The sequence below is a fragment of the Triticum urartu genome, chromosome 3 (assembly GCF_003073215.2).
Source record: "Triticum urartu cultivar G1812 chromosome 3, Tu2.1, whole genome shotgun sequence".
Taxonomy (NCBI): Eukaryota; Viridiplantae; Streptophyta; class Magnoliopsida; order Poales; family Poaceae; genus Triticum; species Triticum urartu.
Genome location: NC_053024.1, coordinates 580,738,493 through 580,764,680, shown reverse-complemented (window position 1 = coordinate 580,764,680; position 26,188 = coordinate 580,738,493). Strand labels below are relative to the sequence as shown.

The 26,188-nt window shown below is 49.0% G+C and overlaps 1 protein-coding gene across 1 annotated transcript; it reads right to left on the bottom strand.

Annotated features, from left to right (window-relative positions):
- Positions 1–23,608: 23,608 nt before the first annotated feature.
- On the bottom strand, positions 23,609–25,773 carry LOC125545134. Its single transcript, XM_048709011.1, has 2 exons — positions 25,396–25,773; positions 23,609–25,209 (listed from the first exon to the last, which is right to left on the bottom strand). Exon 2 carries the CDS (start codon positions 25,167–25,169, stop codon positions 23,814–23,816), a length of 1,356 nt encoding a protein of 451 aa, XP_048564968.1. The 5' UTR covers positions 25,170–25,209; positions 25,396–25,773; the 3' UTR covers positions 23,609–23,813.
- Between the last annotated feature and the right edge of the window lie 415 nt (positions 25,774–26,188).

Here is a 26,188-nt window from a genome sequence, read left to right as displayed (position 1 = left end):
TACCTGGATTAGAAGTGACCGCATCCTCCATCACCTCATCATCATCCCTGTAAGCTGAGGTCCCGGAAGTGGCAGCGCTAACAATTCCAAAGTTCGTCCAGTTAGAACAAGAAAAACAAACAGCGCGGAGCGTCGAGTGAATACAAGGAGAGACACTCACGCGGAAGCGACAGGGATATCGATCTTGATCTTTGGCAGCACCTTCCGAGTCTTCGGCTCTGCAACTTTGGGGTGCTTTGGCGCCTTCTCAGTCGGGGTTGGTGAAGAGACCCGAGGACGCTTCGAAGACTGGCCAGCCTGAGCAGTTGCCTTGTCGCGGGCACTCGGCCGTTCTTGGTCAAGCTTGGACCGTCTCTCTATGCGAGGAGGCGACTCGACTTCTTCCCCATCACTTGGGTCGTCACTTTCACCATCCCCTTCACCATCAGAAGTCCACTCGCCACTTTCGCCACCACTTGCCTCGCCTTCCAGACCTTGCTCTTGCTCCCCATTGGGCATCGAATACATTTCAGTAATGGCCTGAAAGAAAGCAGGGAGAACAAAGTCAGTCGACGCAATACAGACAGCTGCGCGAGTGAATTCGGATTACAAGCAAAAACTCAGAATCAGACCTGCTCTGGTGCACGCGACTGGTCGAATGGGAGAACTCTCCTGGCTCCTCTGGGATTGTCCTTGTTCCCGGTAATGCTCGACAACCACTTCTCCAGCGTGTCGTCATCGACCTCCTCCGGGTAGATCCGAGTGGAGTCTTCTAGACCCGAATACATCCACATCGGGTGGTCTCGGGCTTGGAGAGGCTGGATGCGCCGCTTAAGGAAGACCTCCAAGAGATCCATACCAGTGACCCCGTCACGAATGAGCTGGACCACTCGGTTGACCAACACCTTCACGTGCGCCTTCTCCTCCGGGAGCACCTTCAAAGGGGAGGGTTTTTCCACTCGGTCCGTGGTAAAGGGAGGGAGGCCGGTCGATTGCCCTGGCGTCGACTGGTCTTTGCAGTAGAACCAGGTCGACTGCCATCCGCGAACTGAATCGGGAAGAATCATGGCCGGAAAGGAGCTTTTTCCCCTCGTCTGGATGCCAAGACCCCCACACATCTGGATCACTTGGGTCCTCTCGTCACTTGGATTAGCCTTTTTCACTGTCTGGGAGCGACAAGTGAAAATATGCTTGAAAAGACCCCAGTGAGGTCGACAACCCAAGAAGTTCTCGCACAAGGAAATGAACGCGGCAAGATAAACGATTGAGTTGGGGGTAAAATGGTGGAGTTGAGCCCCAAAGAAGTTCAGAAACCCTCGGAAGAAAGGATGAGGAGGCAAGGAAAACCCACGGTCGACGTGGGTGGCAAGAAGAACGCGCTCACCCTCCCGGGGTTGCGGCTCGGATTCCTTCCCCGGAAGCCGCGCCGAGTCATAGGGGATCAGTCCTCCCTCGGCCAGGTCGTCGAGGTCTTCTTGGGAGATCTTCGAGTGGATCCAGTCGCCCTGGATCCAACCCCTCGGCAGACCAGTCCGCGAGGAAGATCCGCCCCGGCTCGTCGCCTTCCCCATCGATTTCGCCGTCGCCTTCTTCGCCCGCTCCAGAGCCGCTGTCTTCTCCTTCACCATTGTCGCCGACGAGACGCGTGTGGTGCGGTGGCGCTGGGGCGAGAGCGAGCGCAGCAGAGAGGCGTGAGGAGGAGAGGAGGTAATGGGGCGCACTGTTCGGAGGACCCCGGTCCAACGCCTTATATGAGACCGCTTCCAAGTGGCTGACTGGTAGGCCTAGACGGCTCCGTCAAACCCCGTAACAACCGCGCGAGCGATACGTGGCGAAAAAGGTGGCGCGGGGATCGAGGCAATTCCGCTCTATCCCATCCGATTACTGCGGCCTCCCCCATCCCGCGCGCTTCCCAAAATTCGGATCCCACTAAATCCGCGAGCAGCAAACAGACTTGTCGGACTAAAAGATCTCCTCCGCACCGTCACTCGGAACCTTACAGGTAAAGGAACTCACTCGACAAAGAACTAAGAATGGATCAAGGCGACTGAAAAGGAAGTTGCCGTCATCACTCAGGTCCGTTGATCCGAAGCAAGATATGCTCACGGCATGAAAAACGAGTTGGAGAGGTCCTCAACTCCTGTCCCACTCAAACCTCGATCCATTCGGGGGCTAATGATGAAGCTATGAACCTAGGGTAGGGTCATGGACCTGTCCTAACTGCCCTACCCAAGGACATCTCTAGAAGAAATCACCTTTCAATCGACTTGAAGGTGTCCCACTCGACAGACTTGAAGACACTCGACCAAGAAGCATCACTCGACCGAGACCCAACCACTCGACGGCCAGGAGACCTAAAGGCACCCCGCACGCTAATGGTCGGTCATCAAGTAGCTTTTATGGTCATCATAGCACTTTATTACTAGCGTTACCAGAAACGCCCTGCCTTAATGTACATTGAACCCTTCGTAACGTGGGCTGGCCGGGTTCCTGGCGCACTCTATATAAGCCACCCCCCTCCTCCGAGACAAGGGTTCGCACCTCTGTAACTCATACACACATAATCCAGTCGATCGCCTCCGGGCACCGAGACTTAGGGTTGTTACTTCCTCCGAGAAGGGCCTGAACTCGTAAACCTTGCGTCTTTACAACCTCTCCATAGCTAAGACCTCGCCTCTCCATACTTACCCCCCTATATCACTGTCAGAGTTAGAACCACGACAGGTACTATTGTAAACTCATTCCAATTTCATATTAGCATTATATCTACTGTATTCCAACTTCACCATGGTTCATACCCCCTGATACTACCCATAGATTCATCAAAATAAGTGAATAACACGTAGAAAATAGAATCTGTCAAAAACAGGACAATCTGTAGTATTCTGCAACTTTCTTATACTTCTGTAACTCCAAAAATTCTAAAACAAATAGGACAATTTAAAAAATTTGTATAGAAGTACTGTGCAAAAGGTTTCATAGGCATTCGATGTTCCAGTAAAAAATGAGAGTTCACGCACTGCAGCTAAAGTTTCTGTTTTTGCACTGCACATAGCAAACAAATAATCTAATCATCCTACAACCAAAACTTGGCACCTTATTTTTATAATACAATGAATATATACAAGGGGATACTTATTTTTGGGGAAATTCCATGAAAAATTCTACATTATTTCCATGAGCATGAACACAAGTGTTCAAGGTCGACCCTCACTTCTCCAATGCACAACCTTCCAATCGCTTCTCTTTTTGAAAAAGTTTTTAGGCATAAGAGGTAAGTAAAATTTCTTTTTGGTATATTCATTTTTTAATTTTTTTGTTTGTTTCACCCACAACTAAGCAAAAACAAAAGGGGAAACAAAAACTACTTAGTGAAGAAAGCAAACAAGCATACACGAAAATATCAACCCCACGCTATTGCTCCCCAGCAACCGCGCCAGAAAAGAGCTTGATAATACCCAAGTGCAAGGAATCATCGTAGCAATTTCCAAAGGTGGAAATGATAAGTATGGAGTGTCGAACCCTCAAGGATCTAAAGGTAAGATCAATATTCTCTCAAGTCCTATCTGCCACGGATACGACTCTACGTACACCGAACGTTTGCTTTCAACTAGAAACGATAAATAAAACTACGTTGTGGGTATGAAGAGGATAACTTTGCATGATATTGAAGAAACAAAATATAAAAGTAGGTGTTGTTATCATAAAGTTAGAATATATTAATATATATTAAAAATAGCGAGTGTGGAATAATGATGGGTCGGTGTGCGGAATTGTCCTAGGAAATTGTTAACAAGATCAGTAATCATTATTGCAATTTCATATGAGGGAGAGGCATAAGCTAACATACTTTCTCTTATTGGATCATATGCACTTATGATTGGAACTCTAGCAAGCATCCACAACTACTAAAGATCATTAAGGTAAAACCCAACCATAGCATTAAAGTATCAAGTCCCCTTTATCCCATACACAACAACCCCCTTACTCGGGTTTAAACTTATGCCACTCTAGCAACCCACTATAAGCGAATCATTAACGTATTGCAACACCCTACAACGGGAATCCCCCACGTGTGCGCGGCACGGAAGGCACCATAGGACAACACCAAAGTAAAACATACAACTCAAACCAATATATATCATCAATCAACCCAAAGGACAAAAGAAATCTACTCAAAACATCATAGGACGGCAACACATCATTGGATCATAATATGTGGCATAAAGCACCATGTTCAAGTAGGGGATTACAACGGGGTGCGGGAGAGTGGACCGCGTAAAAGAGATGATGATGGTGATGTTGATGAAGACGATCACCGCGGCAATGGTTCCCTCGATGGCACTCCGGCGCCACCGAGAGAGAGGGGGAGAGGATCTCCCCCTTGTGCTTCCTCCTCCATGGCCTTCCCCTAGATGGGGAAAGGTTCTCCCTCTGGTCCTTGGCCTCCATGGCGATGATGGCCTCTCCTGGATCCTCATCCATGGCCACCGGTAATGATGGCCCCCTTCGGCAGGGTGCCAGAGAGGACCTAGATTGGTTTTTCATGGCTACAGAGGCTTACGATGGCGGAATTTCCGATTTCTCTTCTGTTCTGGGGTTTTTAGGATTTATAGGAGGGGTTGGCGTCGGTTTCACGTTAGGGGGCCCCATGAGGTGATCACAAGGTCGGAGGGCGCGCCCTAGGGGGGTGGGGGCGCCCTCCATCCTTGTGGTTAGCCCGGGACTCTTCTTTCGCATCTTTTTCTTCCAGTATTTTTTGTATTTTCCAGAAAAATTCTCCGTTAATTTTCAGCTCGTTCTGAGAACTTCTATTTCTGCACAAAAACAACACCACGGTAGTTGTGCTGAAAACAACGTCAGTCCGGGTTAGTTCTAATCAAATCATACCAAAATCATATAGAATTGTTGTAAACATGACATGGATACTTCATAAATTGTCGGAGACGTATCATTAATTCCTCTACATCATGTTATCTTACTTAAGACGTTACTCCGTTCTTTATGAACTTAATACTCTAGATGCATGCTGGATAGCGGTCGATGTGTGGAGTAATAGTAGTAGATGCAGGCAAGAGTTGGTCTACTTGACACGGACGTAATGCCTATATGCATAATCATTGCCTTGGATATCATCATAACTTTGCGCTTTTTTATCAATTGCTCGACAGTAATTTGTTCACCCACCGTATTATTTGCCTTCACGAGAGAAGCCTCTAGTGAAACCTATGCCCCCGGGTCTATTTTTCATCATATTACTTTCCGATCTACTATTTTGCAATCTTTTATTTTCATATCTATATACCAAAAAACCCAAAAATATTTTATCTTTTATTTATCTATCTCTATCAGATCTCACCTTTGCAAGTGACCGTGAAGGGATTAACAACCCCTTTATCGCGTTGGGTGCAAGTGTTTGATTGTTTGTGCAGGTGTTGGTGATTTGTGCGTTCTTCTCATACTGGATTGATAACTTGGTTCTTAACTGAGGGAAATACTTACCTCTATTGTGTTACATCAACCATTTCCTCTTCAAGGGAAAAACCAACGCAAGCTAAGAAGTAGCAAACCACAACACTGGTCCATGTCATGTTTTTATCACTCACTTTGAGCATACTAGGCATAATCACAATATACTATAGTATTTGTCACTGCTAGATCCATAACCATAAACTTGATCCATATCATGTTTTTGTTTATTTGTTATTGCAGAAGTTCAGGAACCATTGTCGCAAGCTAGTGGGCATGCTTGGGTGTGCTAGCTCGGTTAATGTGCATGTTCCTGGACCTTCGACACGTACCCTCGCTTCGTCGAGCCATGCTGGCAGAGGTTCCTCTAGCAATGCCGCCTCGTCGTCTCACATTGTTGAGGAGGACGAGGAAGATGAGGAAGAGATGAGGAACAAGTCGAGGGAGAAGAAGAAGGGGATGACGAGGAGGAGTATGATGAGGAAGACGGACCACCACCCACTTAGCCAACCCAGGAAAAAATGAGGAAACAACCAAATACGCAATGGAAGAGTCCATCCCCGTTCCGAGGGAGCGTACTTCTCGTCATACAACAACAATTACGCAAGAGACCTGCTTGAAGAGAAACAAGGAGCGTACCGCCAAGGGGGGAGGAAGACCAAGTGATATGGTCATGTTGAACTACTCGCTTTGTGTTGAGCTGAAGGAGAACTTGTTGGCTATGTTCAAGTATTTGCTATCGTGAATTTGTTGAACTATTTGCTATGTTAGACATGTAAACCTATTTGCAATGTTGAGTATGTTGAACTATTTCGAGATGTGATGCATATTATGATGTGTGAGATACTAATTTTATTTCCCGATGATATTATGATGTGTGAGGTTATGATATTTATATTGAATGATCAAATTTTGCAGGAAAGGAATTAGAGTTTAAAGGGGATAGATCAAGAGACTAGCGGTAGGTTTGGGTACCCTACCGCAAATGAAAATCCAGTTTCAGGAACAAAACCAATTTCCCCTCTTCGACACCTACTGTCGAGGTAGCTGGCGGCAGGGTTGTATACCCTACTACAAAATAAAACCCTGTTTCAGGAACATATATGCCTGAGGTGAGGGTTTTGGGGGGGGGGGGGTTGAGGCCTACCGACAGAGACTATGGCGATATGGTACTTCAACCTACTGCTGCCCTCTTTGGCGGTAGACACTCTGGCCACGTCAGCAACAACCGATGATCGTCTGCCTCTGCCGTCAACCCTACCGCCAGGGACCTCGGTGGTAGGATGTGATAACCTACCGTCATCGACCCCGGCAGTAGAAAAAATGTCAAATCCTGATTTTTTTTAAACCGGTGTCATATCCGGCATAACTTTGCCAAAAGGGTCAAAACACTGAATTTGGCCGTTTAGACCATCTCTACCCAACACAAGCCTCGATCGAAGCCGTCATTTTGATCCAAGCCTAGTTGCAAATCAATACCTCTACATTTTTTTTGAGGGGCTCCCACTATACATATAATCTCTTGCGTCTTCTGGCTGGGCTAGTCAGCTGTTGGAGGCCCAACAAGGCCCAGGTCGCTGACATGGGACCATATGGCATCCGAGCTGGTTAGTCTATCGACGGTCCACATTGCGAGAGGCTGGGTCTTGTCAAAGATGTATTCACTGCCTTTTTCTTCAGTAGAGGGTGTCTGCAACAGATGAGGCAACAAATCAAAAACATTCTAAATGTGCAGAATGAGTCCCTGAGTGAAAGATACTTGGGCATGCCTACGGACGTGGGGCAGTCCAAGATGGGCACTTTTAAATATCTCAGGGACCGAGTCTAGGAGAAAATCAAGGGGTGGATGCAGAAACTTTTATCTTTAGCTGGTAAAGAGATTTTGATTAAGGCAGTTGCCCAAGCTCTGCCCGTGTTCTCCATGTTGGGGAACGTTGCAGAAAACAAAAAATTTCCTACGGTTTCACCAAGATCCATCTATGAGTTCATCTAGCAACGAATGATCGGATGCATCTACATACCTTTGTAGATCGCGAGCGGAAGCGTTCAAATAACGGGGATGAGGGAGTCGTACTCGACGTGATCCAAATCACCGGAGATCCTAGCGCCGAACGGACGGCACCTCCGCGTTCAACACACATACGGTTAGCGTGACGTCTCCTCCTTCTTGATCCATCAAGGGGAAAGGAGAGGTTGATGAAGATCCAGCAACACGACGGCGTGGTGGTGGATGCAGCAGTACTCCGGCAGGGCTTCGCCAAGCTCTATGGAGGAGGAAGAGGTGTTGGAGAGGGAGAGGGAGGCACCAAAGGCATGGGTGTGGCTGCCCTCCCTCCCGCCCTCTATATATAGGGTCCCCAGGGGGGGCGCCGGCCCTGGAGATCCAATCTCCCAAGGGGCGGCGGCCAAGGGGGGTGGAGTGCCCCCCAAGGCAAGTGGGGCGCCCCCCACCCTAGGGTTCCCAACCCTAGGCGCAGGGGGAAGGCCCAAGGGGGGGCGCACCAGCCCACTAGGGGCTGGTTCCCCTCCCACTTCAGCCCATGGGGCCCTCCGGGATAGGTGGCCCCACCCGGTGGACCCCCAGGACCCTTCCGGTGGTCCCGGTACAATACCGGTGACCCCGAAACTTGTCCTGATGGCCGAAACAGCACTTCCTATATATAATTCTTTACCTCCGGACCATTCCAGAACTCCTCGTGATGTCCGGGATCTCATCCGGGGCTCCGAACAACTTTCGGGTTACTGCATATACATATCTCTACAACCCTAGCGTCACCGAACCTTAAGTGTGTAGACCCTACGGGTTCAAGAGACATGTAGACATAACCGAGATGGCTCTCCGGTCAATAACCAACAGCGGGATCTGGATACCCATGTTGGCTCCCACATGCTCCTCGATGATCTCATCGGATGAACCACGATGTCGAGGATTCACGCAACCCCGTATACAATTCCCTTTGTCAATCGGTACGTTACTTGCCCGAGATTCGATCGTTGGTATCCCAATACCTCGTTCAATCTCGTTACCGGCAAGTCACTTTACTCGTACCGTAATGCATGATCCCGTGACCAAACACTTGGTCACTTTGAGCTCATTATGATGATGCATTACCGAGTGGGCCCAGAGATACCTCTCCGTCATACGGAGTGACAAATCCCAGTCTTGATCCGTGTCAACCCAACAGACACTTTCGGAGATACCCGTAGTATACCTTTATAGTCACCCAGTTACGTTGTGACGTTTGGTACACCCAAAGCACTCCTACGGTATCCAGGAGTTACACGATCTCATGGTCTAAGGAAAAGATACTTGACATTGGAAAAACTCTAGCAAACGAACTATACGATCTTGTGCTATGTTTAGGATTGGGTCTTGTCCATCACATCATTCTCCTAATGATGTGATCCCATTATCAATGACATCCCCATGTCCATAGCCAGGAAACCATGACTATCTGTTGATCAACGAGCTAGTCAACTAGAGGCTCACTAGGGACACATTGTGGTCTATGTATTCACACATGTATTACGATTTCCGGATAATACAAATATAGCATGAATAATAGACAATTATCATGAGCAAAGAAATATAATAATCATTTTATTATTGCCTCTAGGGCATATTTCCAACAGTCTCCCACTTGCACTAGAGTCAATTATCTAGTTACATTGTGATGAATCGAACACCCATGGAATTCTGGTGTTGATCATGTTTTGCTCTAGGGAGAGGTTTAGTCAACGGATCTGCTACATTCAGGTCCGTATGTACTGTACAAATCTCTATGTCTCCATTTTGAACACTTTCACGAATGGAGTTGAAGCGACGCTTGATATGCCTGGTCTTCCTGTGAAACCTGGGCTCCTTGGCAAGGGCAATAGCTCCAGTGTTGTCACAGAAGAGAGTCATCGGGCCCGATGCATTGGGTATGACTCCTAGGTCGGTAATGAACTCCTTCACCCAGACTGCTTCGTGTGCTGCCTCCGAGGCTGCCATGTACTCCGCTTCACATGTAGATCCCGCCACAACGCTTTGCTTGCAACTGCACCAACTTACTGCCCCACCATTCAAAATATACACGGATCCGGTTTGTGACTTAGAGTCATCCAGATCTGTGTCGAAGCTAGCGTCGATGTAACCCTTTACGACGAGCTCTTTGTCACCTCCATAAACGAGAAATATGTCCTTAGTCCTTTTCAGGTACTTCGGGATATTCTTGACCGCTGTCCAGTGTTCCTTACCGGGATTACTTTGGTATCTTCCTACCAAACTTACGGCAAGGTTTACATCAGGTCTGGTACACAGCATGGCATACATAATAGAACCTATGGCTGAGGCATAGGGGATGACACTCATCTCTTCTATATCTTCTGCCGTGGTCGGACATTGAGCTGAGCTCAATTTCACACCTTGCAACACAGGCAAGAACCCATTCTTAGACTGATCCATACTGAACTTCTTCAATATCTTATCAAGGTATGTGCTTTGTGAAAGACCTATGAGGCGTCTTGATCTATCTCTATATATCTTGATGCCTAATATATAAGCAGCTTCTCCAAGGTCCTTCATTGAAAAACTCTTATTCAAGTAGGCCTTAATGCTGTCCAAAAGCTCTATATCATTTCCCATCAAAATTATGTCATCTACATATAATATGAGAAATGCTACAGAGCTCCCACTCACTTTCTTGTAAGCGCAGGCTTCTCCATAAGTCTGCATAAACCCAAATGCTTTGATCATCTCATCAAAGCGAATGTTCCAACTCCGAGATACTTGCACCAGCCCATAAATCGAGTGTTGGAGCTTGCACACCTTGTCAGCATTCTTAGGATCGACAAAACCTTCCGGCTGCATCATATACAGTTCTTCCTTAAGATAACCATTAAGGAATGCCGTTTTGACGTCCATTTGCCATATCTCATAATCATAGTATGCGGCAATTTCTAACATGATTCGGACGGACTTCAGCTTTGCTACGGGAGATAATGTCTCATCGTAGTCAACCCCTTGAACTTGTCGATAACCCTTAGCGACAAGCCTAGCTTTATAGATGGTCACATTACCATCCGCGTCTGTCTTCTTCTTAAAGATCCATTTATTTTCTATGGCTCGCCGATCATCGGGCAAGTTAGTCAAAGTCCATACTTCGTTTTCGTACATGGATCCTATCTCGGATTTCATGGCTTCCAGCCATTTGTCGGAATCCGGGCCCGCCATCGCTTCTTCATAGTTCGAAGGTTCACCGTTGTCTAACAACATGATTTCCAAGACAGGGTTGTCGTACCACTCTGGTGCGGAACGTGTCCTTGTGGACCTTCGAAGTTCAGTAGGATCTTGATCAGAAGTATCTTGATCATCATCATTAACTTCCTCTCTAATTGGTGCAGGCACCACAGGAACATTTTCCTGAGTTGCGCCACTTTCCGGTTCAAGAGGTAATACTTCATCAAGTTCTACTTTCCTCCCACTTACTTCTTTCGAGAGAAACTCCTTCTCTAGAAAGGATCCATTCTTGGCAACAAAGATCTTGCCTTCGGATCTGAGGTAGAAGGTATACCCAATAGTTTCTTTAGGGTATCCTATGAAGACGCATTTTTCCGACTTGGGTTCGAGCTTTTCAGGTTGAAGTTTCTTGACATAAGCATCGCATCCCCAAACTTTTAGAAACGATAGCTTAGGTTTCTTCCCAAACCATAATTCATACGGTGTCGTCTCAACGGATTTCGACGGAGCCCTATTTAAAGTGAATGCGGCAGTCTCTAAAGCATAGCCCCAAAATGATAGCGGTAAATCGGTAAGAGACATCATAGATCGCACCATATCTAATAGAGTGCGATTACGACGTTCGGACACACCATTACGCTGAGGTGTTCCAGGCGGCGTGAGTTGTGAAACTATTCCACATTTTCTTAAGTGTGTGCCAAATTCGTGACTCAAGTATTCTCCTCCACGATCTGATCGCAGGAACTTGATTTTCCTGTCACGTTGATTCTCAACCTCACTCTGAAATTCCTTGAACCTTTCAAAGGTCTCAGACTTGTGTTTCATTAAGTAGACATACCCATATCTACTCAAGTCATCAGTGAGGGTGAGAACATAACGATAGCCACCGCGATCCTCAACACTCATTGGACCGCACACATCAGTATGTATGATTTTCAATAAGTTGGTTGCTCGCTCCATTGTTCCTGAGAACGGAGTCTTGGTCATTTACCCATGGGGCATGGTTCGCACGTGTCAAATGATTCGTAATCAAGAGACTCTAAAAGTCCATCTGCATGGAGCTTCTTCATGCGTTTGACACCTATGTGACCAAGGCGGCAATGCCACAAGTATGTGGGACTATCGTTATCAACCTTACATCTTTTGGCATTCACACTATGAATATGTGTAGCATTACACTCGAGATTCATTAAGAATAAACCATTCACCATCGGAGCATGACCATAAAACATATCTCTCATATAAATAGAACAACCATTATTCTTGGATTTAAATGAGTAGCCATCTCGTATTAAACGAGATCCTGAAACAATGTTCATGCTCAAACTTGGCACCAAATAAAAATTATTGAGGTTCAAAACTAATCCTGTAGGTAAATGTAGAGGTAGCGTGCCGACGGCGATCACATCGACCTTGGAACCATTCCCGACGCGCATCGTCACCTCGTCCTTCGCCAGTCTCCGCATATTCCGCAGCTCCTGCTTTGAGTTACAAATGTGAGCAACTGCACTAGTATCAAATACCCAGGAGCCACTATGAGTACTGGTAAGGTACACATCAATTACATGTATATCACATATACCTTTCGTTTTGCCGGCCTTCTTGTCCGGTAAGTATTTGGGGCAGTTCTGCTTCCAGTGACCACTTTCCTTGCAATAAAAGCACTCAGTCTCGGGCTTGGGTCCATTCTTTGGCTTCTTCCCGGCAGCTTGCTTGCCGGGCGCGGCAACTCCCTTGCCGTCCTTCTTGAAGTTTTTCTTACCCTTGCCTTTCTTGAACTTAGTGGTTTTATTCACCATCAACACTTGATGTTCCTTTTTGACTTCTACCTCTGCTGATTTCAGCATTGGAAATACCTCAGGAATGGTCTTTTCCATCCCCTGCATATTGAAGTTCATCACAAAGCTCTTGTAGCTCGGTGGAAGCGACTGAAGGATTCTGTCAATGACCGCGTCATCCGGGAGATTAACTCCTAGCTGAGTTAAGCGGTTATGTAATCCAGACATAGTGAGTATGTGCTCACTGACAAAACTACTTTCCTCCATCTTACAGCTGAAGAACTTGTCGGAGACTTCATATCTCTCGACCCGGACATGAGCTTGTAAAACCATTTTCAGCTCTTCGAACATCTCATATGCTCCGTGTCGCTCAAAACGCTTTTGGAGCCCCGGTTCTAAGCTGTAAAGCATGCCACACTGAACGAGGGAGTAATCATCAGCACGTGTCTGCCAAGCGTTCATAACGTCTTGGTTCTGTGGGACGGGTGCGTCACCTAGCGGAGCTTCTAGGACATAATCTTTCTTGGCAGCTATGAGGATGATCCTCAGGTTCTGGACCCAGTCCGTATAGTTGCTGCCATCGTCTTTCAGCTTGGTTTTCTCTAGGAACGCGTTGAAGTTGAGGACAACGTTGGCCATTTGATCTACAAGACATATTGTAAAGATTTTTAGACTAAGTTCATGATAATTAAGTTCATGTAATCAAATTATTCAATTAACTCCCACTTAGATAGACAGCCCTCCAGTCATCTAAGTATAACATGATCCGAGTTAACTAGGTTGTGTCCGATCATCACGTGAGACGGACTAGTCAACATCGGTGAACATCTTCATGTTGATCGTATCTTCTATACGACTCATGCTCGACCTTTCGGTCTTCTGTGTTCCGAGGCCATGTCTGTACATGCTAGGCTCGTCAAGTCAACCTAAGTGTTTGCATGTGTAAATCTGTCTTACACCCGTTGTATGTGAACGTTGGAATCTATCACACCCGATCATCACGTGGTGCTTCGAAACAACGAATTGTCGCAACGGTGCACAGTTAGGGGGAACACTTTATTGAAATTATTATGAGGGATCATCTTATTTACTACCGTCGTTCTAAGTAAACAAGATGCAAAAACATGATAAACATCACATGCAATCAAATAATAATAGTGACATGATATGGCCAATATCACATAGCTCCTTTGATCTCCATCTTGGGGCTCCATGATCATCTTGTCACCGGCATGACACCATGATCTCCATCATCATGATCTCCATCATCGTGTCTCCATGAAGTTGCTCGCCAACTATTACTTCTACTACTATGGCTAACACGTTTAGCAATAAAGTAAAGCAATTTACATGGCGTTTCTCAATGACACGCAGGTCATACAAAAATAAAGACAACTCCTATGGCTCCTGCCGGTTGTCATACTCATCGACATGCAAGTCGTGATTCCTATTACAAGAACATGATCTCATACATCACATATATATTATTCATCATTCATCACAACTTTGGCCATATCACATCACAAAGCACTTGCTGCAAAAACAAGTTAGACGTCCTCTAATTGTTGTTGCAAGTTTTACGTGGCTGCAATAGGGTTCTAGCAAGAACGTTTTCTTACGTACGTAAAAGCCACAACGTGATTTGTCAACTTATATTTATCCTTCATAAGGACCCTTTTCATCGAATCCGCTCCAACTAAAGTGGGAGAGACAGACACCCGCTAGCCACCTTATGCAACTAGTGCATGTCAGTCGGTGGAACCAGTCTCACGTAAGCGTACGTGTAAGGTCGGTCCGGGCCGCTTCATCCCACAATACCGCTGAAGCAAAATAAGACTAGTAGCGGCAAGAAAGTTGACAACATCTACGCCCACAACAAATTGTGTTCTACTCGTGCAAAGAGAACTACGCATAGACCTAGCTCATGATGCCACTGTTGGGGAACGTTGCAGAAAACAAAAAAATTCCTACGGTTTCACCAAGATCCATCTATGAGTTCATCTAGCAACGAGTGATCGGATGCATCTACATACCTTTGTAGATCGCGAGCGGAAGCGTTCAAAGAACGGGGATGAGGGAGTCGCACTCGACGTGATCCAAATCACCGGAGATCCTAGCGCCGAACGGACGGCACCTTCGCGTTCAACACATGTACGGTCAGCGTGACGTCTCCTCCTTCTTGATCCAGCAAGGGGAAAGGAGAGGTTGATGAAGATCCAGCAACACGACGGCATGGTGGTGGATGCAACAGTACTCCGGCAGGGCTTCGCCAAGCTCTATGGAGGAGGAAGAGGTGTTGGAGAGGGAGAGGGAGGCACCAAAGGCATGGGTGCGGCTGCCCTCCCTCCCCCCTCTATATATAGGGTCCCCATGGGGGGCGGCCCTGGAGATCCAATCTCCCAAGGGGCGGCGGCCAAGGGGGGGTGGAGTGCCCCCCAAGGCAAGTGGGGTGCCCCCCACCCTAGGGTTCCCAACCCTAGGCGCAGGGGGAAGGCCCAAGGGAGGGCGCACCAGCCCACTAGGGGCTGGTTCCCCTCCCACTTCAGCCCATGGGGCCCTTAGGGATAGGTGGCCCCACCCGGTGGACCCCCGGGACCCTTCCGGTGGTCCCGGTACAATACCGGTGACCCCGAAACTTGTCCCGATGGCCGAAATAGCACTTCCTATATATAATTCTTTATCTCCGGACCATTCCGGAACTCCTCGTGACATACGGGATCTCATCCGGGACTCCGAACGACTTTCGGGTTACTGCATATACATATCTCTACAACCCTAGCATCACCGAACCTTAAGTGTGTAGACCCTACGGGTTCGGGAGACATGTAGACATAACCGAGATGGCTCTCCGGTCAATAATCAACAGCGGGATCTAGATACCCATGTTGGCTCCCACATGCTCCTCGATGATCTCATCGAATGAACCACGATGTCGAGGATTCACGCAACCCCGTATACAATTCCCTTTGTCAATCAGTACGTTACTTGCCCGAGATTTGATCGTCGGTATCCCAATACCTCGTTCAATCTCGTTACCGGCAAGTCACTTTACTCGTACCGTAATGCATGATCCCGTGACCAGACACTTGGTCACTTTGAGCTCATTATGATGATGCATTACCGAGTGGGCCCAGAGATACCTCTCCGTCATACGGAGTGACAAATCCCAGTCTTGATCCGTGTCAACCCAACAGACACTTTCGGAGATACCTGTAGTATACCTTTATAGTCACCCAGTTACGTTGTGACGTTTGGTACACCCAAAGCACTCCTACGGTATCCGGGAGTTACACGATCTCATGGTCTAAGGAAAAGATACTTGACATTCGAAAAACTCTAGCAAACGAACTATACGATCTTGTGCTATGTTTAGGATTGGGTCTTGTCCATCACATCATTCTCCTAATGATGTGATCCCGTTATCAATGACATCCCCATGTCCATAGCCAGGAAACCATGACTATTTGTTGATCAACGAGCTAGTAAACTAGAGGCTCACTAGGGACACATTATGGTCTATGTATTCACACATGTATTACGATTTCCGGATAATACAATTATAGCATGAATAATAGACAATTATCATGAACAAAGAAATATAATAATCATTTTATTATTGCCTCTAGGGCATATTTCCAACACTCCATGGCGTGTTTCAGGTTACCCCGGGGTCTTTGCGAGAATATTACGTCCATAATCCGCCAGTTCTGGTGGGGAAGCAAAGCAGGGAAGCGCAAGCCCAGCTGGGTTGCATGGGATATCATGGTGCGGCCGAAATATCTTGGGGGGCTCGGGTTCAGGGATATGGAAATTTTTAATCTTGCCTTACTGGCAAGACAGGCGTGGAGGCTGCTGAGCGATCCAACATCACTAAGTGCACGTATCTTAAAGGCTGCATATTACCCAGATGGCACGATCCTTGAGGCTGAATTAGGGAGCCGACCATCGCAGATTTGGCGCGCAATTTTGGATGGACGAGATGTCATGCGGCAGGGCATACTAAGGAGAATTGGCAATGGCACTTCAACGGAGATATGGAGACATAACTGGCTCCCTCGCAAAGGTGTGCTCAGGCCGATTACCTCTTTGGTGATGAACCCTCCTATAATGGTTTCTGAGCTAATCAATACAGCAACAGCATCGTGGAACGAGGAGTTCATCCGCCAGGTGTTCTTACCAATAGATGCGGAGGTTATCCTTTCCATCCCGCTATGCACAAGATCTATTGATGATTTTTGGGCATGGAGTGCGGAGACGAGGGGGATGTTTTCAGTAAAGTCGGCGTACAGAATGATTTTGCATACAAAAATCACGAGAGAAAACTGGTTATATGAGGTGGAGGGCTCGTCAACAGAGGAGCAACAAGCAAGTGAATGGACGAAGCTCTGGAAGATAGAGGTTCCATCCAAAATCAAGATGTTCTTGTGGCGTTTTGCGAGATGCTCCACACCCACGGCGGATCTCCTTCAGCATCGAAATATGGCCACATCTGGGCATGTAAATTGTGCGGGGCTGCCGACTCTTGGAGACACGCACTCTTAAACTGTTCTATGGCCAGAAGTGTTTGGGCCTTGGCGGAGGAGGATATGGTGGAAAAAATGATCCAGTGTGATAGTGACAACGCCAAAGACTGGTTTTTCAAGATGATAGACACGCTGTCTTATGAACAGCTAATTCAAATGTCAATCACTCTTTGGGCCGTGTGGGGAGCAAGGAGGAAAGCAGTTTATGAAGATATCTTCCGGCGTCCCATGTCGACTCATCTTCTTATCCAGTCTTATTGGAATGACCTTCAAATCACAAGGAAACCGAATCTGCATCACATTCCATTGAGACAGCCCCGGCCGAGACAGTGGATACCGCCACAAGAGAACACAATGAAGCTCAACGTTGATGCTGCGGTGGCACCACAGAGGGGAATAGGAGCAGTGGGTGCAGTTTGCAGAGATAGGGGCGGCAGTTTCCAGGATGCCTCGGTGATAGTTTTCAGAGGTATAATCGACCCAACTACGCTGGAGGCGCTAGCGGTGAGGGAAGCGTTGGCACTGGCGGAAGATTTGAACGTTTCTGCTATACAGGTGGCCTCAAACTGTTCGGTGGCGATAGATGATATCAAGAGAAATAGTGAAGCAGAATATGAAGCAATTGTGCTAGAGATTAGGGAGTATGCTAAGTCTTTTGTTCTATGTAATTTTGTTCATGAGTTTAGGAGCTCGAATTTCGAAACTCACAATCTAGCGAGACATGCACTTCGACGGAGACTTGGCCGCCATGTTTGGTTAGGCCACCCTGGGGACCTCCATTTCGTCCCTGTAATCATGGTGACGTCTTAATAAAGTTTCGCTGATTGCCTAAAAAAAATGTATTCACTGCCTTTACGTTTTGGCTCTCGTCAACCACGCACACATATTTAGTCCGACAGGAGCGGGGCTAGAAGGCCACATTGTCTCCGGGCCAACTCGTCGGCCGAACGACCTTCCCTTGCGCCGCGGCCGCCTCCTCCACGTCCGTCCTACTTGCTTATTTGCCCAGGGTTAAAGGATTGATATTGCCCTGCGGGTTCGTTCTTCTGCCCGATGTCCAATTGGGCTTCGGGTGTTTCTTTAGCATGCCGGAGTAGCTCTGAAGAGTTCATCGTTTTTGTGTTAGTTTCAGAAAAGAAAAAGAAAAATCACCACTGGTCGCTGGCGGAAAGGGAGGGAGGGTCAGGTTGGGCCCTGGCCCAGTCCATATTTTGGTATATGTTCCGAAAACAACAGTATATATCGATCCTGACCCTGACCCTCCCTCCCCCACGACCCCCTCCTCCTCCCGATCCGATCGTTCCCGCCCATCGCCGCCGCCTCCCGATCAGTACGTGGCGATGGAGCTGCTAACGCTTGAGTTTGTAATCAACTGAAAACGGTCCAATTTATAATTCTGGCTATGCAGGTTGCGACGATGGGGCTGTTAACGCGTGAGTGTGTGAATGAACTGAGGACAGCCCACGACCGCGTTGCTGGAGGGTTGGATAATCTTGAACGGTTTCTGCAAACAGTACGTCTTACATATATGGAGTACATCTCACAGATAGAGGTCCGGCTTTTGCACCCTATGCTTAGTTTGTTTCTTGTTTCAGATTAACAAGCTCGTGGAACAATCTCGAATGGCTTCAGAGTTGATCACCGCGGCCGAAAACACAGTTAGGGAACACACCAGTCAGAAAGAGCAGCTTCAGCAGAAGATGCAAGACGAAGCTGTCCTGAAGGAGCAGCTGCAGAAGATGATAGAGGAGAAAGCTGCCTTGAAGGAGCAGATGCAGACTCAGATGCAAGAGATTGCGTCGTTGAAGGAGCAGATACATAAGGACCAAGAAAATGCCATCTTGAAGGATCAAGTAAAATCTTTGAAGGAGGAGATGCAGAAGAAGGACCAAGTAAAATCTTTGAAGGAGCAGATGCAGAAGCACCAAGAAAATGCCATCTTGAAGGAAAGTAAAAAAACAACCTTTTTTAAGAGAAAAATGCCATCAAGAAAATGCAAGAAAATGCCATCTTGAATGAGCTGAGGTGTTTAACCAGTAACAATGATGGCCCAATAATGTAATTTGAGCCCATAAAATAATTTTCAAGTATACTTTCAATAGGTGTCATGGTTTCAAAGATGATGGTGAGCTCTTGAACATGGCTTTCAAGAAATTGCCCTCGCTAAGTATATAGGCAATTTAGAAAAAAACAGTTCTTTCAATTTTTAGTGCATACGACCGATGCATCAAAGCATCATTCTCATCCTTATTTCCAAATGACATCCACGGCTGTATGCTTCTGCATGTTTTGGTACTGAATCAAACGTGAAGGCTTGATTCTAAGCATGCAAACGGTTCGATCTATATTTTCAAGATAAATCTCACCCAGACAGAGATGTTCATTCTTTAGTGCTGCCAAGTGAACAGGGGAGAGGTCTAGCGAGACGTTCAAAAAAAAAGGTCTAGCGAGAGGATCAGACGATGATGTGAAAAAAAAAACTCCTGGCATTGTTAAATAAGTAACTCACCATACTAAAGAAAACACATTTTCCAGAGAAAGATACGTTTAGTGTGTTTGTTCATTTATTTCGGTCTATCTGTAGTCCATATTAAAATATGCAAAACATGTTACATTTGTGGATGAAGGAGCATTCGAGAATTATGAAGCGAAACAATACACATTAAAATGAAATACGATATGACACAAAACGACCAACAAAAAATACATTACATCGAAAATTACATTGTCCTTCCTTCCACTATACGTCGTCCACCGGAACTTGAGAATAAACTTAACTGACATCAGGAGAAAGAGACACCTGCAAACGCCTCGTTATATTAGGATTTGAAGACCTCAATAATCACTGGCGGCAGAAACAAGATGTAGCAACTGTTGAAGAAATATCAGTTAGGGCACTACCCAATGCAGCGCAGGCTTGCAATACTTCAACATCTGTCTAGAATGTTGGAGAAACCGGGCCGTGCCACAAAACAACTAGAAAGAATATGCAAGCCAGTTGCTCCGACTGAAGAGAGCCAGTATATTTGACAACATCCACTTGCATATGCCTCTCGTAGGCGTCGATCCTATTCCAACGTGGCATCGCAAACACCACCTCGCCGAAGGAAAATAAGAACCTACTAGACCTACAAAAATTGAAAGGGGTGGATTTCCACTCCTCTAATTGTCGATAAACCGTCGAGCGAAAGAGATGAGTGGGGCTGAGACAGCGATGTTGAGGAGACCTTGATGACAGTTCGGGTTGAGGAATGAGTGTTGCAAAAGGGAAAACAAACTTTGTAGGTTTCGTTAGAGAAATTTGCAACGACCATATGCACGCCGACACGAAGAGGAAAGAAGAAACCATGAGGCGCGCGCACAGAGAGAGAGAGATGGTACCGTTAAAAATCCTCTGTAACTAAATATAAGATGAACTACAAAAACCGGAAATCCAATTCGGCTGTTGGGAGCATATGCTCCTGCCTGTCAAAAATGTTTTTTTGCAAATGTCAAATTTTTAAAAAGATAAATGTGTCCGTTGTCACACCAAAATGCTACCTGCAAGTTTTTTGAAGGAAAGCTTAAGTATTTTGATAAATGAAAAAAAATAAAGTCGAACGACAAATGTTACCTTCAAATGTTACACTTATTTTTGTCTTTTTCACCGACGAAGCACCATCATCCCGTTTCGCATGAAAATTGTCAAGCACGCTTGTTACCTAACAAGAACATCTAAAAAATCAGAATTTTAAAATTTTATTTGCTATTTATTTTGAATTTATTGTTCATTAGGGAGCATTTGCACCCCAGAGCCAAAGATGTCTTATATTTAGTTACAAAGATAGTAGACTATTATATATTTAGTTACAAAAGCAGTCGAACGCTTTTATATTTCTTTACAGAGGGGGTATTATGTAGGGCCAGTTCTTCGGGCAACTTAAGAAATAAGTCGCCTCCTCCCCAGCTGTGTCTCTTATTCACTGAGGCTTCTAAACTAGTGATGGATAACTAATTTAGAAGTCTCAACGAATTTAGAGGACGGCTTATTTTTTAGGGAAAAGCTTACCTTCAACCGGCGGATCGCGCAGTCCGTCCGTCAGATCGTCAGCTGATCAGACGGCCGAGAGCAACCCCACTCCCACCTCTGTGTACACACCATTTCTGCAACTGAGCAATTGTTTCAGAAAGGAGAATTTGCAACTTCCTGGCCCTTTTTTGCAGCGGCGGTGACTTGCGGCTGGAGGGCTATGGAGGCGAGGAATCTCGTCGGATCCGACGAGGATGGGGCGCGGGCAGGAGGCAGGGACGTCCGGGAGCCGCGAGGGGTGGCGACACATGCGGCTAGGAAGGCGACGATGGCAAGGATTCCAGCCGGATCTTGTCGGATTCGACGAGGATGAGCCGCGGGTCGGAGGTGGGGACGCCCGGGAGCGGCGGGGGCTCGTCTCGTCGAGGTCCGATGGGGTTGACGGCGAGCATCATAGCAAGGACCTGCAACGGCAGCGGCTCACGGTGCTCCTTCAGCAGAGCATGTTTTCTGAACAAAGCTGTGTTTCTGAAACAATGCTCTTGTTGCAAAGAGGAACCATATACAGAGATACTTTTGACAACGTCATCAATGTTTGTGAAACAAAGCTCTTTTTGCAATCGTCACTGATGTTCCTGAAACCAAGCTCTTTGTTGCAATAGTCACTGTTGTTTCTAAAACAACACTCTTGTTGCGAAATGAGATAGTATGTTGAGCATCTTATATCGGACGGCTCGCGAGACGGTGGATCTTTTAAAAAGAACCGCCGGCCGACGCATAGCACTTCCCTATTTTTTAAGCTGAAGAGAGACAATTTATTTTTAAAGCCGCCCAAAAGAATTAGCCCTTATTGCTCTAAAACGTTCTGCATTTGTTCATAGAGGGAGTACCTAAAAGGGGATAATTTGTAATCTCCACACCGTGTATAGAGACAAATCTCATATAACTTTTCAAGTTTGATTTTTTTTTGAAGGTCACCAGGGAGGGAGAGAACTCCCCCACCTGAATTGTATTCAAATTGCCTATAAGGCTTCGCAGCCTTTTGCGGGATGGGTTCAAGCGAACCGGAATTACAGGGGGGCACAGGAGGAGAAGAGATAAAGCGAAAACAGCACACGCCACAACAAATAGACAGGGGAGAACAAAGAGGGAAAACACGCCCCGACACAACACAGAGCACCACCAGTGAGATCGGACGGCATTGGCCAGCCGAGACCAAGCCAAGGCACTGCACCATCGACGCAATCGGAGGCATCACGCAACCAAGACTGCACAACGCCACGACACCACCTGCGTCGGGGGTGCATTCGAACGGTCACGCGAGGATGAGACGACGCCACGGCGCCTGTGTACCGCAGGCAAAGTCGGCATCGCCAAGCAGACAAAACCATGACACTGTACCGTCGACGCACTCGAAGGCAGCACGCAACCAAGACTGCACAACGCCACGACACCACCTGCGTCGGGGGTGCAATTGAACAATCACGAGGGGCCGAGATGACGCCACGACACCTGTGTGCCACCGGCGAAGTCGCTTGACATCGCCAAGCAGAGACGCACCAAAAAGCGCAGGAGCAAGAACACAAGAAGAACACCGCCAAAGAGGGGCTCCAACCACCGTCGACCCCAAACCGGCCGCACTACCACCACCATCAGCCACCCACCACCGCCAACCAACCACATAAGCCGTCGGTTACCACCCACAGTCAATGTCTCCAAGACGACGCCTCCAAGGAGGTAGCGACGTACACGACGCCGTCGTCGCCCGATCCAGCAAACCAGATCATGGACTTTCGCCCGGAGACCCCAGACTCGAGGGATTTGGGTGAATTGGACTCCTCAGGAACGCGCCTACAGGGAGGAGAACGACACCAAAAAGCATCGCGCGTCACCGGCATCGACCGAGGTCTCTACAAGGTTTTCACCCGGAGCCAAACACGAACGCCTCGCCTCAAAATCCGAAGACCGGGTCACCTCTGGCCGCCGCAGCAGGCCCTGGGAGGGGAGAGGAGCACCCCCACTGCGCCACGAGAAGAGGGGCCGCAAGAGCCGCCGCCATGAAGCCTGGGACCCCCTCCACCTCCACCCTCACATGAGCTGGACCAGCCGGAGCCGGCAGCAGGCACCATCGGCGCAGAAGCGCAGGATGGCGGGAGGGAGGCCGTAGGACGCGGTCGCTCGCCCAGATCTGGAGCCACGCAAACCCACCAAATCTGGGCCAGATGTACGCGCGCCCGCACCAACCCAGGGCGAGCCCGGCTCCACCGCACGGGCCGCCCAGCAGCCAACACCGGCAAACCCCGAGCCGCCGCAACTCGAGAGCCCGCCTAGCCGGACAACCGCCGCGCACCACCGCGAGATCCAGCAGCCGCCAGCCGCCAGGAGCTCCCCGCGCGGATAAAAAGGGTTGGTCCCGCCGCCGCCAGCTGCCAGCGGGCTTTGCCCAGTGACGTGTGCCGGCGGCGGCGAGGGAGGAGCGGGAGGAGGGGGTGGGCTTCGGCGGCGGGGGTCGGGGGTCCGCCCGAGTCGCCTCCAGAGGAGACGACGCGGGGCGAGTGCGCGCCTCCTAGGACCTGGTGTTGGTTTGGTGCAATGCAATGGAACCCCCCCAGTTTGATTTAGTAGTATGTACACTAAAATAGCAGTATTTTGATGAATCAAATAACTATTCATCCTGGCTTCCAAAAAAGAAGAGAGAAAAACTACTCATCCTCCTCATCGCCCCAAAAGAATCAGATCTCTTACACAATAACAAAAAAATGAAGAATGGTTGTAAATATCCACAATTCAATTGCATCTTTACGCGCCAGGAGAAGCGGAAGGCAAATGTTTGCTCAGCTGTCCTCGTCGTCGTACCGACGGCTCCGGAGAACCGAGCTCACCGAGCTGTAGCCGAGCACGTGGTGGAGTAGCCCATGGTCGGGGCCCTGCCGTAGCTGCTCGCCGCTCAAACGGCTCCTCGCAGTTGCACGCGTGTTCTGCTCCTCCGCGTCGTCGGCGCCAAAACCAGCTGGCTGCGGCGCGGAGAATATCTTCCTCGGCCGGTCCGTCGTCGAGCCGCCGCCCCTCGCCGGCAGCGTCACCTCGAGCATTTCGTCGCAGCCGCCGCACTGCAGCCTGGCGAATTTGTCTACAGATAGGCCGGCCGGTAGCAGCAGTATCTCCTCGCACTTGTCGCAGAGGACGAACGGCGTGCCGCCCATGACCGGGCGGCAGATTAGGTGCCTCGCCGACGCCCCGCGCCGGCTGCTCGATGCCGATGCCGGTTCCGACACCGGTGCCAATGCCGACGCCGACGCAGACATCCACGAAGACAATGACGACGAGGTGTTGGGCTTGCGAAGGCGCCGGCCGCTGTCGGTGGCCGGCAATGCCTGGGCGAGCTGCGACTCGAGGCGGCGCAGGATGCGGGAGTCGCGCCGCGTGACTTTCTGAGGGGCGCTGTTGCTGCCAGGCGCGCTCTTGGGAGGCACACCAGGAGCGAGCCGGGGCGCGTCGACTCTGAGCGGCTCCTCGACGGCCACGATGAGCTTCCGGAGGTTCTCGAGAGCGTGCAGGAGGTTCTGCTGGAACCCCGGGTCAGCCAGCGGCGATCTCGAGGCCACACCAGCGGCCGGTCCATCCCCCACCATGCCCATCGCCGCCTCGAGTTCCTGCGAGTTGAGCGGCGACGCCAGGCGGCCGTAGGACGAGGCCGACCTCGTCCGCGGCACGTCGAACTCGCCGCCTCCGTCCTTGGGCGCGTCGAGGTCAGCGCTCGCCGGCCGCCTGGTCCTCCGGGACGCCGGCCGGAGCTCGCTCACGCGGCTGTGGAGCGGCGACCCGCTTCGCCGAACCTGATCCGCTTCGTCGTGCCGGCCCAGATCGCCGCTCCTTGGACCGGTCCTGATCGCGCTGTAGGGCCGGTACGCGGACGAGGAGGACGCGACCCCGTTGTCCCGGCTGCCCGGCTCGAGGTCTCCGCCATTGGGCGGATCCGTCTCGTCGGAGTAGGTGGACATGGTGTCGAAGGAGAGGATCTCGAGCTGCGCCAGCGAGTACTCGGTGTCGTCCGTGGGCTCCGGGTTCTTGCCTCGGATGGGCGTGCGGCACTTGCTGCAGTAGTAGATGACGGCCTGCGGGTCCTGGTAGATCATGGCGCGGCAGTAGGGGCACCGCCCGAACCGCCGCTTCACCTGCTCGCTCTCCATGGCCCCCGTCGTCTCCGGCCTCCTCTTCTCACGACACGAGCTGCAGGAAACGAGTTGGGTTAGCAATCATAGCATCTGGCATGTCGAATCAGTGGGCAGCTAGGGTTGGAGAGACCACCATCCCCCATATGCATCGAGATTTCTACATGATCGCGTCCTCTGTTATCCAACCTACCCTAGTCGGCAAGAATTCATGAGCAGGACCAAGAACTGATGGAGGGTTTACCTCGATCGATGCCGGTCAAATTCTCAGTCTCAGATTCCTCGTCTCTTCGTCCACCGCTCGCTGATCATTCGCAGCCCGATCTCCCACGGGCGCAGAGCGAAGAAGATAAAATAGCTCTGCGTATTTTCTTTTCTGCAACGCGGATCCCAAAGCAAGCAAGCAACCAGTAGGAGCAGGACGACCGGGCGAGGAAGCGAAGCAGGAGAAAAGTCTCCCTCCAGCTCCCGTGACAGCGAGCGCGGAAGCAGCCAGCGGGGAGAAGAGATGTGAGGATGACAATTCTCGACGAGGCCAAATAAGAGGAAGGCCACGCCACACGTTTAGGAAGGGGCCGGAGCCGGAGGCGGAGCGCGGATCGCTGCTTCCAAACCCCCGCGTTGACGGGCGCGTTAGAGCAACGAGTGAATTCATTCGGTAGGTGCACTGGCGTTGAAAGCGAAGAATAGGGGACCTGGTCCTGCCTGCGAGCGCTCCCCCCTCTCCCTGAAGAATTCAGAAGGCGACTTTCCCACTGCCAAGTGCTACTTGGATCCTGGGAGTGGTACAGACCAGGGCATCTAACCACGTGCATCAAACCACCCATAAATGTCCGGACACTTTAAGCCCTTCAACGCCCCGTATGTATGTTTGAATTCTTGCGAATTACTAGAAGCAAATTTGAACGCTAGAAACAAATCTTGAGGAGGTTTGCGGCACGTCGGACTCCGACACCCCCGCCCGCACAAAAAACTCACCCGGAGTCCCGCTTTTCTCACTCCATTCCTCCGTCCTTGTTGTATACCGGCGTGATCCG

Excerpts from the sequence above, each read along its gene's own strand:
- LOC125545134 (XM_048709011.1), bottom strand. The coding sequence starts at position 25,169 with ATGGAGAGCGAGCAGGTGAAGCGGCGGTTCGGGCGGTGCCCCTACTGC.